The 13046-nt window shown below is 54.6% G+C and overlaps 1 protein-coding gene across 17 annotated transcripts in view; it reads left to right on the forward strand.

The window, feature by feature from the left end:
• The window catches only part of MICAL3 (microtubule associated monooxygenase, calponin and LIM domain containing 3), a 174059-nt gene that overhangs the window by 153574 nt on the left and 7439 nt on the right, over positions 1-13046 (forward strand). For 16 of the 17 annotated variants that reach the window (XM_089920079.1, XM_089920082.1, XM_089920081.1 and 13 more), the window contains 2 exons: positions 2735-2845; positions 4108-4201. In XM_089920079.1, coding sequence (XP_089776205.1) covers positions 2735-2845; positions 4108-4201 — 205 coding nt within the window. Of the gene's footprint in view, positions 1-2734; positions 2846-4107; positions 4202-8438; positions 8490-13046 lie in introns of all 17 variants that reach the window. The other variant, XM_089920095.1, reaches the window with a different exon arrangement.

A 13046-nucleotide genomic window follows, 5' to 3' on the forward strand; every position in this document is an offset into this window, starting at 1 on the left:
AACCCGTGTCCCCTGCGTCGGCAGGTGGACTGTCAACCACTGCGCCACCAGGGGAGCCATGCCATATTTTAAATAAATTTATTTATTTTATTTATTTTTGGCTGTGTTGGGTCTTCGTTGCTGCTTGCACGCTTTCTCTGGCTGCGGCTAGTGGAGGCTACTCTTCATTGCGGTGCGTGGGTTTCTCATTGCAGTGGCTTCTGTTGTTGCAGAGCACAGGCTCTAGGCATGGGGGCTCAGTAGTTGTGGCTCGTGGGCTCTAGAGCGCAGACTCAGTAGTTGTGGCGCATGGGCTTAGTTGCTCTGTGGCATGTGGGATCTTCCCGGACCAGGGCTCGAACCTGTGTCCCCTGCATTGGCAGGCAGATTCTTAACCACTGCACCACCAGGGAAGCCCTTGAGTTTATTTTTGTGTATGGTGTTAGAGAAGGTTCTAATTTCATTCTTTTACATGTAGCTGTCCAGTTTTCCCAGCATCACTTATTGAAGAGACTGTTTTTTCTCCATTGTATATCCTTGCCTCCTTTGTCATAGATTAGTTGACCACAGGTGCATGGGTTTATTTCTGGGCTTTCTATCCTGTTCCATTGATCTATGTGTCTGTTTTTTGTGCCAGTACCATACTGTCTTGATTACTGTAGCTTTGTAGTATAGTCTGAAGTCAGGTAGCCTGATTCCTCCAGCTCCATTCTTCTTTCTTAAGGTTGTTTTGGCTATTCAATCACGCCCTTTAATTTAATAGATAAGTGCTGGTCCTCAGGCTGTAGTTACTAGTTCCTTTGGATTTTTTCATGTGCCACATGGGGAAATTACCTGTCTCCTTTTTAACTGCCTTGTTCTGATAATGAAAACCTTCCTCACTCTGGCTTGAGGCAGTATGTGCACACATGGCCAGGTGTGGCCTCTGGGAGGCCCTGACCTGGGAGAAGTGGCTGCCCCTCTCACTCCCTTCCTGCCTGTGAGCTATTTAATGGGGCTGCCAAGCAACTCTGTTCTAGGCTCAGTGGGTGAGAAGAGGCCACACTGACTGCCTGCAGTATCCCTGATGGAAGTCTGTTATTCGTGCCATTTAGGTCCCTTTCTTGGTGTATAATCGGGAGATGGCCACCCCCTCCCAGGGCCGCTTGGCCTGTTCAGGGACACCAGCAGGACAGAGAACTTGGGTGACAGGCAGTCTGCCCGGGTCTCCCACCACCTGCCCCCAGCCATCACCCTGCAGTGTTCGGCCAGAGAGAGGAATCTGAACTTGCACAGAGAAAGAGCTCCTGTGACCTTGTGGTTACTTTTCACACAAGGGGACTGAGGACAGAGCACAGGAAGTTTGGGGCCAGTGAAGGAGGCACTGACTTCTCGGCAGAAGAGTGACCCCTGGCTTCACTCAGGCGGGTTCACTGAGGTGGCACTGCTGGCGTCTCACTCCAAGCCTACACGCAGCCATCCTGGCTGACACGGGAAGAGCCATCATGCGTTTTAGTCATGCACGTTTGTTTTAAACTTGTAGCTGATTTTGCTCCATTTCTGGGTCCTATTTTTAATTTTTGATCATTGTTATTATTGCCATTCTGCTTTGTTCTCCATCACGTCCCCTTAAAAGTCGGTTTATGTTCAGGGCATGATGTGCATCGAAGGCTGTGTCCTGTCCCTGTGGGAAGGCCTTGCTGCAGCCCTGCCCGGCCCGGCAGCCGAACCCTCACTAACCGTGTCCGGGCACGCGTGGACGGCGGCAACGGACAAGGACGGGGAGGTGCCTTGCTTATCGCAGGCTGGGAGGCCATGTGGTGCTTTTGCTCCGGATGCCAGTGGGGACAGGGAGGCCCCTCTGGGCCTGAGCGCCACAGGAACGGGGAATTTTTGAGCCCTTGTCTCCGTGACCTGCAGGGTACATGCTCGGGGAGTCCTGAGACGGTCCTTAAGTGGTGGCTCTCCACTAGCACTGGAACTCTTAGAATAAAGATTACCAGGATAAACTCCTGAGTTAAATTCGGAAGCTCCCTTAAAGTCTGCAAAGGCTCCTTTTTCGTTTTCTTGGAGGCAGTAAAGAAGGTGTCCCTCAGTGTCGCCTGCATTCACCCACTGTGCCCTCCGCACCACGTTCGCAGGTGCAGCTGTGCTGTCTGGCTGGGAGCCCCCCTCCATTGTTGACAGCCCCACAGCCTTGCCAGAGCACATCCTCGCTCCTCTTGGTGTGCAGACCCCTGATCTGTCCAGGTTCACCGGCACCCTTCTTCCAGCTGCATTAGTTGGTTTGGGTTCGCTCAGACTTAAAATAGAAGCACCCTGTTGCCTTCAGGCGAGGCTTCTTCAAAGAACCTTGCCAGCAGTGCTCATCTGAAAAAGGTGGCTTTTGATACCAAACCAAAAAGTAGAAGGATCCTGGGTTTTCTTTTTCCTTTCCCTGTGTGCCCCCTACAAGCAAGAGGCTTGGGGGAAACATTTGATCAACATGTTTACCCCCACTGTCTTAAAGAAGAGCAGACGTCCTTACATGGGAAACTGGTGATCTCAGCAGTAAAGGCACCCCACCCTCCTGTCCTAACTGCCCAGCAGTCACTGTGCAGCCAGCCTCCTGTCCCTGCCCCATGGGAGCGTCTCCCATGGATCTCCACGTGCCCGTGCCCCCTGGCCCGTGGAGCTCCTGCCAGGCTGAGGGTCTGGGTGTCTGCGCACACCTCGCCCCCGCCTGCCCTGCGGCCTCCATGACCCTGACTGAATAAGCCCCTATCGTCCCCTGCAGCCGAGGACTTACACGGAGGAGGAGCTGAACACCAAGCTGACCCGGCGTGTGCAGAAAGCAGCCCGGAGGCAGGCCAAGCAGGAGGAGCTGAAGCGGCTGCACCGCGCCCAGGTGAGCCGCTGGGAGTCCGCACCCACAGGAGGGGGGGAGAGGAGGCGAGCAGGGCCGCCACTCGTGCAACTGCAGAAGCCTCGCGGGGGGCGCTGGCTGGGGGAAAGGGAGGGGCCCGGCTTTGAGTCTCCTAGATCCCTAGCTCTGGAAGAACCACTGTAAAGCCAGCTCCTGCGTTTGTCAGAGCTGTTAGCAAGAGGCAGCTGTGACTGGCTGGCCTCCGATGCGCCTGGGATTTAGAGGTTGGAGCTGTCCTCAGGGTCCCAGGCCTTTCAGGTTTTTTTTTTTTTTTTTTTTTTTTTTTCCGGTATGTGGGCCTCTCACTGTTGTGGCCTCTCCCGTTGCGGAGCACAGGCTGAGCGGCCATGGCTCACGGGCCCAGCCGCTCCGCAGCATGTGGGATCTTCCCGGACCGGGGCACGAACCCGTGTCCCCCGCATCGGCAGGCGGACTCTCAACCACTGCGCCACCAGGAAAGCCCCCAGATTATTTTTTTTTTAACAAAAAATAATTTTTTAACGCAAAGTATTAAATGATACCTAAATACAATGTGGTTTTTTAATGAAATCGTATGTATATAGCTGTGTTCATAAAGATTAGGACAATAATCAAAAGCTCTACAACAGCAAGAAACATGAACAGCAAATCCATTCCCAGCGAAGAGATTCCTCTGGTTTTCCAAAACCAGCCTTCTTGTCCTTTCCCCGGACGTTACTCTGGATCTGCGTTCCCTGCATGACCGGATCCCTGGATTTTATTTCATTTTCTGTGTGAAGATATGTCCCTGCCGCTGCTTCGGGGTGGGAGGTCGTCCCGGGTGTCAGTCATCCCCGAGAAGCCTCACTCCGTGCAGAGTGGAGCCATGTTTTCTCATTGAGGTGGAGTTGGTTCACGATGTTGTGCTAGTCTCTGCTGTACAGTGAAGTGATTCAGTTATCTATGTGTATACATTCCTTTTATACTCTTTTCCATGATGGTGTATCCCAGGAGATTGGCTGTGATTCTCTGTGCTGTACACCAGGACCTTGGTGTTCATCCATCCTACGTCTAATAGTTTACAGCCACTAACCCCAAACTCCCAGTCCCTCACCCCAACCCCTGACCCCAGCAAGCGCAAGTCTGCGCTGGGCAGTTTTAATCTTGTCGAAGCAGGATCTGTTTGAGACTCTCAAGAGCCCCGCACCCTCGTGTGCTCATGCCACGCTCTGGGCACCCGCCCGCTTCGCCCTTCTCCCTCCTTCACGCTGTCGTGTCGCCCGCAGATCATCCAGCGGCAGCTGGAGCAGGTGGAGGAGAAGCAGCGCCAGCTGGAGGAGAGGGGCGTCGCTGTGGAGAAGGCGCTGCGTGGGGAAGCAGGTACCGGCTGGGTTCCTGGCGGACAGGGGATCCCTGAGGAATGCCCACCCAGCCCCGCGGGAGGCTAGTTCCTGTCCTGCCCCTGGGAGTCAGCTAGTCTCCAGCAGGATTCTCTCTCTGGTCCCCTCGTCACTGAGAGCCGGGGCTTCTGTTAAGCAAAGGAGGAGAAAGGCCCGTGCATCGCAGGGCTGGCCGTCCCCTCGGCCCACCATCTGCTGCTGATGCCCTGGGCCTCCTCTCTCCTCCCTCCTCCCCATCTTTTACTTGAGAAGACAGTGACTGGAACGGGGCAGGCTGTGCACAAGGAACCATCACAGAACTGCTCGTGCAGGCCACCCCCGCCCCCCGCCCCAACGGGTGGAGCTGGTGCCCCGGGTGGACCAGGCTCTGTCCTGGAGGCTGGGCACTCAGGGCAGAGCCCAAGCAGAGCAGACCCTGGGAAGTGGCTGTGAGGGCCATGTGCTGGTAACTGCCCTTCCTGGGGCAGAGCCATGGGGGCAGTGCAGTCACACCACTGTCCCCAGAGCCTGTGGGTGGGCCCAGCACAGTGGGGCTTGGAGACCAAAGAGGTGCCGAGGGCCCAGGAGGCCCTCTTGGTTCAGGACCTTGAAACCACTGGATCAGCCCCAGCTGTAGCCCCAACCCAGGCACAAGTGATTCCTCCCTGCCTTCCCAAGTCCCCAAATCTGGAGCCTCCAACCCTTTGTAGAGAGCACGGGCCTCCAGGGTCAGCACTAGAGTCGTGGGACCAGGGATGAGGACAGGTGGTGACGTGGTTTTACTTGGGAGCGGGGGCGGGTCCTCTGGGCTTTGGGCTGAGGGTAAACTGAAGGCGAATCAGGAAGAGGCAGCCACGAATGCGGCCTGTCGCTGCCTCTGATCTTGCTGGAAGACTGACCAGTGGTTGGCCTCCGAGTGAGCGGCTGGTGTCGGGATGCGTTCGTGGGGCTCTGGAGGACTGGGGTCAGGCACAGAGGAGGTGTCTCCCGTCCTGACCCTTCACGGCCACGGAATGCAGCTAGCAGTGGACTCAGGGTGACCTTCAGGTGAAGACAGGACACGAGGCAGGAAGATGAGGCTGTGATGTCTTGTGCCTGATGCTGGACTCACTGTGCCACCAGATGAAATGTGAGAACTTGACTCCGGAGGCGAACCAGCCCCTGTGCCCGGGAGCGGGGACTCAGGTTCACCCGGCAGGGCCCCCGCCCTGCGTGCCCTGACCCAGCCTCCTCTGTCAAACGTGACCACCTGGATGGAGCAGCCCTGCAAGCAGTGGGAACGGGGACCCGCGGGCCCTGCCATCTCTGCTCTCTCTGCTTGCAGAAGATGCCAGGAGGAGCCTGGACCCTCAGATTCCTCCTGCCGAGGTGGAGAGGGGCCACAGTTTGCGTAAGTGCCCCTGTGCCCCACAGGGCTCTGAGGTTCAGATGCACACCCAGCGCTGATGGTTCCGCCTGGCATTCAGATGTCTGTCAGCTGCCCTGCGGTTTGTCCATGGCGGCCCCTCAGCATTTCCACAGCAAGCTGCATTCCTCAGTCTGCTGCCTGCCAAGGGGCCAGAGAAAAGGGACCACTGAAGATTGACCTGGGATTTTGCTGCAATTCCGCTTACTAGTTGTTTACATAATTACCTTTTTGTAAACACATACAACCAGAATTTCGTCTAAGTCAGTGGTTTTCAAACTTTTTTTAAAAGCAGCAGAACGCTTTTTTACAAGACAAATTATGAGTTCAAGTTTAACGCAAAAAAAAAATTACTCTTAAATGTTAATAAACACAATTTGAAAATGCAGGTTGTGGAGAGCTGCAGGGTTAATACCCTCCATGTCCAGTCCAGCCCTGGACGTAGGGTGGGCACCTGATGCGCAGAGGTGGGGGCAGGTCATATACAGCCATGGGAATCTCAGGACATGCACAGTGAGAACGGTCTGGGTGTCTGCAGCTTAAAGTCGGAGTTGCTCTCTCAGTGGAATCACTACAGATCCAACTGCAGTTCAGATTCTTTATGAAGAAGAGATCAGATAAATACTCCCAAACATACAGTGAACCCAGAACCAGGTGTGCTATGTGTTGTGGCACCTGGAGGACCACCCTGGTACCTGGAGGATCACCCTGGCACCTGGAGGACTCCCCTGCACCTGGAGGACCACCTTGGCACCTGGAGGATCACTCTGCACCTGGAGGATCACCCGGCACCTGGAGGACCACCCTGGCAGGACACTCCGAGAGTGAGACCCTGCTAGCAGGCCGGGATTGAAGTTGATGAATGAAGTGTCATTTTCCCACGCGTCACAGGCAGGGCAGACACTCGCACACAGAGGGCAGAAGAAGCCTGGTCCTGGGGCCTCACAGAAGCGAGTTTACCTGCAGCACAGATTAACATGTTGATGGGCTTCAGTGGGTTACACATTGGCAGATCAAAGATTCGAACATGGTGTGTCCTGTTTAAGTTTTTTTTTTTTTAATTTATTTATTTTTTACTTTTGGCTGTGTTGGGTCTTCGTTGCTGCACGCAGGCTTTCTGTAGTTGCGGCGAGCGGGGGCTACTCTTCGTTGCGGTGCGCGGGCTTCTCATTGCTGTGGTCTCTCTTGCGGAGCACAGGCTCTAGGCGCGCAGGCTTCAGTAGTTGTGGCTCGTGGGCTCTAGATCGCAGGCTCAGTAGTTGTGGCGCACGGGCTTAGTTGCTCTGCGACATGTGGGATCTTCCCGGGCCAGGGATGGAACCTGTGTCCCCTGCATTGGCAGGAGGATTCTTAACCACTGCACCACCAGGGAAGCCATGTTTAAGTTTTTTGATGAGTTAAAAGTAGTTGTGAATCGGGTATTTGGGAGACCCCAGAACAGCACTTGAAGAACCGGAAGCTTCCAGAGAGCAGGTTGAAACCACAATTCTGGTCCAGAGTCTGCTAAGTTTCCCAGAACTTCTGTCCAAATACACGTCTCCTGTTTCAAAGACGGGCTGTGGTACCTCCGTTGGGAGATTCCCACAATGCATTTGGAAACACTCGACACAGGAACCCAGTACTTCGCTTTTCTTCTTTTAAGCACATCACTTCCTAGGCTCCCTCTTGGCAGAAGCCCCTGGGGCTCTGCTCCCACCTGACAGAGGTCGTCTTTGAGGCTCAGCGGTGCCTTCTCTTGGGCTTCTGTGTCCCATGCCTCCTGCTCGTCTGCTTGCTCGCGGCCGAGCCTTTGAGAAGGCCACTCGGGCTGAGTAGTGCTGGTCAGCTCCTTCCCTGAACTGGCCATTCGGTCTCACCCGAAGGGCTCTCTGAGGGGTCAGACTGGTGGCCTAGCTGCCTTCCAGAGAAGGCTCGCGTAGTTCTGAGTCTCACGTATATCCGCACGGCAAGTTTAGCTTCAGAGCCTTGGATAAGACGGAGACTCGTGAGGTTTCTGGTCTGGGGCAGCTGGGAAGCCCTCTTTGTCTCTGGAACCCACTGGATCAGCCTCAGTCTGCTTTCCGGTGTGTGTGTTTTGGAAGGAGCCCTCGTGTGGAACCAGAGGCTGCCAGGACCAGCTGTCAGACTGTGAGCTGTGGAGGAAAGGGTAGCGAACCGCAGCCGACTCCACTCTGCGTGCGTTACGGTCCTGGGGGCCGCCCTCGCTCACAGCGCCTGTGTCAGGGTCCTGGAGTATGATGAACAAGAATACGTTGCCGCCCGTTGCCTGCTCTTAGGGGGGCTGGAGACCTTGGGGGCCTGAACGCAGAAGAAACAGGGCCTCCTTCATCTCAGACTGTCCAGCAGAAGTGCTTCTGCTTCTGGTGGGGTCGGTGTGGACAGGGCAAGCTGAGGGCTGGTTCCTGACACAGCTTTTTTAGGGTGTTCACGTTTCGCCTTCAGCCCCTCAGCCTGGGGCTTCTCATATTCAGAAATTAGGGAGGTTCGTAGCCTTTGATCTGCCCTTGAGTTTTTTAAAATCTTAGATGAGGTTGAGTCCCAGCAGGATTCCCAACCAAGCCAAGGCTTCTGTCCTGGCCGATCGCTTTCTGTCAGTGCAGTCACCTGTGGTTTTCTGTGACCGCCCCTCTCACCCAGAGGTCTGTGGCTACAGTGTGCACGTGGGGGGGCGGGGGGGGCACCTGGGGGGACACATGCTTTCCAACTGCCGCCTGTCCCCCTCCTGCTGCGTCTCTGGGTGTTTCTTATGCTTCACGCTGTTCATTGCTCGAGGCTCGGGGGGACCGGAGGGTTATCTGATGCAGTAACTCTCTTCACCGATTCCTTGTTGTAGACTATTGGGGAGAGTCTTATTACACTGACCTCATCGACTTGCGCCTGGGTGGTATGTATTGCAGCCCTGTTGCTGAACTAACCCTGCTGATGCCCCCCTCCCCCGCACCTGCTCACAAACAGCAAGAAGTCATCCCGATAACCAGCAGATGGCAAAAGCACAGGCCCTTTTCCAGCTCAAAGGGAGCAATGCCCGACCCTCCCCCTGCCCGTATGTGCTCCAGGGGGAGACCTGAGATAGCTTTTGCTGCCCGGGGTTATTTTAATGTTTTATAAATAAAAGTTCACCTACCCCAGCCTGTCAACCTCAAATCTTCACTCTGGTCCCACTAATATCGTTGGGTTGTTTGACGGTAGGAACACACACGACACACTCAACACGCACGCATACACACACACTCTACCATGACCTCCCCTCGAAGCACATCCCTCCCACTCCCCCCAGGAAGCTCACTGCCAACCACACTGGGGAACCAAACACACAGAGAGCTCGGCCTCCACTGTCTCCGTCAGGGCGTGCTCGGGCGCCCCCTGAGAGGTCCAGGTGCCTGGGAGTGGTGTCACGGTGATTTCTGCCCAGATTCACCAGACTTGAGGCTGTGTTGACCGATGCCTCTGAGAATGTACCCCCCTCCTTGCTCTGTCCAGGGACCTACTTTGCAGCTCTTTTCAACCAAGACAGGAAAAGTCCCAGGCAGTGGTCCTCCGTGTATGGTCCCTGGAGTGGCAACATTGGCACCACCCCTTGGGGGCCTGTTAGAAGTGCAGGTTCTCAGGCCCCACCCCAGACCTTCTGAGTCAGGAACCCTGGAGGTGAGGCCTGGTTACCTGCTTTAACAAACCTTCCAGGCCGTTCTCATGCCTTCTAAAGTGGAACCGCCATCTCAAAGGAACTCAGTGTGTTTGTCATCTTGCATACAAAGCTCACCATTTGTGTCGGATCAGAGAAACAGCCAAGGCCTGAGTCTCACCTCTAGACCTTGGGCACCTTTCCTCCTGGAAGGCTGCCCTCGTATCAGAAGCTGAGGCTCCCGGGGCCCAGCGCCTTCTTGGAGTCCTGAGTCCTGGGTCAGGCGGTCTCACCTCTTCATCTCCCCATGCAGGCTCCATGCCTGAAAGTGCTCTTGAGACAGACGAGGGGACAAAGGTCACTGTCTCTCATATTTTACTGTAATCCCATCCTTTTGAGAGTCACTTCTTGGCCCATTCATTTAAAAACCAAAGCATGATTCTGATTGCGACTCAAGACAGAGCCCTGGTCTTAGAGAGGCTCCACCAGTAAGGAGGCTCCCAGCCTCCCAGCCTCCTTGGGGGTGGGCTGTCGCTGGCCTCTGCTCTGCCTTCTCACCCCATGTCCATGGGTTCGCCCCTCTGCATGGCCCTCCAGGGCCCCGAGCTTCTGGTGTCAGGTGCTGCCACCTCGTGGCCGTTGCTGCTGTAGAAGGGCTGATGCTTACCCCCCGACTAACAGACCCCACCCCTGACTAACGTCCTGGGCTCCCTTCCCGCCGCTTCCCGACACCCCGGGCAACGTTTATGTCGATTCCAAACGAATGTGACAAGTATTTTTTTGTTTAATTCAGAATCTACTGGGAAGAACTATCGAACCCGTTTCTTTAAAATTGCGTTTGCCCTTCCCTCCCAGCTCGAGTACTGTTGCCACACTGATTACCTCGTGTGGCTAGTTTTGTTTTCTTTGCTCCTGTTGGCTTGAGGGATAAGATGTTGGCTGTTTCCATTTCTGTGTCCCTGGACTTCAGCTTCTAGCCTTCTGGGTTTAGAATTCCCACAAATTCCAGGGGAAAATGAAATAAATAGAAAAAGGAACTCAGTGTATCTCTGAATTGTGAACACCTGCATTAAACACCTTATGACCCCTGCTGCCTGATTCACTTCCTGCTCTGTCAGTTCTCTGTGATTTCTGTGTAAAGTCCAGCCTCGGTGGGCTCTGCTCAGCACGCAGAGGCTGCTGCCCTCCCACAGGGTCTGGGAGGAGAACAGATGCCAGAATCAGCCTCCTTTTCAGTCCCTGATGCTGCTACCTTCTTAGAGTGCTTGGTAATCTCATTATTTGGGGAAATTTTACCCTTTTGAAATTTGGAGCCCGAAGTGTAGAATCTGATTGCTTCTCTACTGTTGTATCTCCAAAGAGCCACAGGGAAACCCAGCACCAACCTTACTTCCTGCGTGGGTAAGAGGAGGCCAGCCTCCAGATCCCTGCCCGGCCTCTGCCCACCACACAGACGTGCTTCCGTGGAGTCTTACAGTGGCTCTCAGCTAACCTTTAAAGTCACCAAATCTGTTAAAAGCCTCTTTCTGAGCCACAGAGTATAAAGATCCCCTTTTCACAAAGCTGAATCTTGTGATTTCAAAGGACCCATTAAAGGACAGAGGCAGCGTCCTCCCTGCCCAGCCATCAGTCTTGCTGCACTAGACCAAGGTAGGCGACTGGACATCTTCAGATAAAAACATCTCTTCTGGAGAACATTAAATTAGAAATATATACACCTGGGGACTTCCCTGGCGGTCCATTGTTTAAGACTGTGCTTCCAATGCAGGGGGCGTGGGTTTGATCCCTGGTCGGGGAGCTAAGATCCCCCATGCAGCATGGTGTGACCAAAAAAAAAAAATTAATTGAAATACATACACCTGATTTCTAGTTTTCAAAGACCTCACCTCGTGATTTGTATGTCTCAAGGGGAAATTGAAAGAACATGAGTGGTTTAGAAACGTAGTGTAAAGGACTGGGGAGGGGCTTTCATTGTTGCTGTGAGTTGTGGTGGGAAGGCAGGGAAGCACGTCCCACCTGCCCACTCCCCCTTCCGAGCCTGCCTGTGCTGTTTGCCCCACTTAGTTGATGCTGGCAGATTTTTGGCTGGTCTGTTCGGTTTGAGCATTAGCCTGGCTCTGGTTTTGCTTTAGGAACTTTAAATCCTTGAGATTCCCCAGCATTCCTGTGTGTGTGCGTGTCCCAGCCTGTGTGTGTACACGTGTGTGTGTGTATGTGTGTGTGTGTGTGTGTGTGTGTGTGTTGGATCTCAGTTTTCACATGCATTTTTTTTCCCTTCGTTTTTCTCCAGTCTAGAGGTTTGTTCCATACTGAGTTTTCCTAACAAGGTATCTCCCCAGCTGTCTGTCTGTCGGCCGGGTCTGCTGGGCAGAGCCTTCCACCCTGTCAGATGCTGCATGCCGCCCTACGGCTTGCAAACCAGCCACTCTGTCTCCAGCTACCCTGACGTTCCCTGTAGTGGGGTGATTGGGTGGGAGGGAGGATGCAGTGCTGCAGGCAAAGCCTTTATGAGGAAGCAGGGGAGACGGAAATATATAGAAAGAACAAGTGGAGGTGGGTTGCCGCAGGACTGGTCGTGGCTGCCCACTGTTCCACAGCCTGCAGGGTCCTGGCCCGGCCCCGGGCCACCAGAGAGGCAAGGCAGTCGCTGGAGAGCACCCGACTTAGGGAGACGAAACCTGGCTTCAGGCCCGCTTCACCGTGTCCCCAGCCCAGCCACTCGCCTTCTCTGGGCTTCTCCGTTAGGCGGGGCGCAGGCAGCTTGGTGGCCCTTCCAGGTCTGGCACCCGAGTGGGCTCTGTGTGTGACCCCTGTCCTCCAAGCTGCGTCCTTTTGTTGGGTTTGCCTGGAGCCTCTGTCGGTCCTCTAGGAAGGGCCCTCTGTGCTGGGAACGGGAGAGCGAGGGTGGGTCCTAGTCGGGCTGCACACCTCAGACCCTCTGAGCCTCCGGTCCCTCCTTTGACGGCAGAGCTGCCGTGCCCGTCTGGCTGGGCAGCCCCCGGGGCCAGTGCAGGGGCCAGAGGAGGCCACACAGGTGCCCGTGGTTTGAATTCTGACGCACTGCCACGCTCACGTCACGCGTCCCTCTGGAATCCATGAGATGTGCCTGGCTGCACGATGATAATCTGCAGCTTTTCAAGTTCAGTGACACGTGTTGCTTGACCCGAAGTTGGGGAGGGTGGGTGCTGACGGCCACCCTGCAAGGCCGCACCTGGCACGCGGGCTCTGGGTGCTCTGGGTGGCAGCTGGGGTCAGAGTGAGTGATGCACATGGACAGGAACCCATCTCCTCGACGTTATACAGAAACTAATGTCAACGACTTCTATTTGCCATGAGTGTGACGACCTCTCTGCCCTTACAGCTGGTGAACCAAACCTGTGTCTCTCATGTCTCCAAATGAGGCAAGAGACTAGCTCCAAACCAGCGTCTCTGTGTCTCCCTTGCATGCTCGTTTCAGGTTCAGGTCTGGGGTGGAACTCCCCTTGTTTGGCTGGTTTTTTCCTTCAGTTTCTTCTTTATAAAACAGTATTTATTGGGTGTTTTTTCTGATTATAAAGTATACATTATGGAAATATCAGAGCGTGCAGGAAGGCTAAGGAAGAGAGTCACAACCCGCCCTTCATGGCCTCTGGCCATTCCACATCTGCTCTGCCTGTTGTCACGAGGGTGCTGCTTTCCTAATTTCTGTCCTGAGTCCTGTTCTGCGATCTCGTGCCGTGTTCTGTGCTGGAAGGGCGTCTGAGGACGTGGGCTGCATACAAGGGCTAAATGCTGTGTTTTGTGATGTCTAGAAGGGGAAGCACATTCTTACCTATGCTG

This window comes from Delphinapterus leucas, chromosome 11, assembly GCF_059928025.1.
Source record: "Delphinapterus leucas isolate spDelLeu-1000000601 "Yukka" chromosome 11, BTC_Dleu_Yukka2, whole genome shotgun sequence".
NCBI classification, from domain to species: domain Eukaryota; kingdom Metazoa; phylum Chordata; class Mammalia; order Artiodactyla; family Monodontidae; genus Delphinapterus; species Delphinapterus leucas.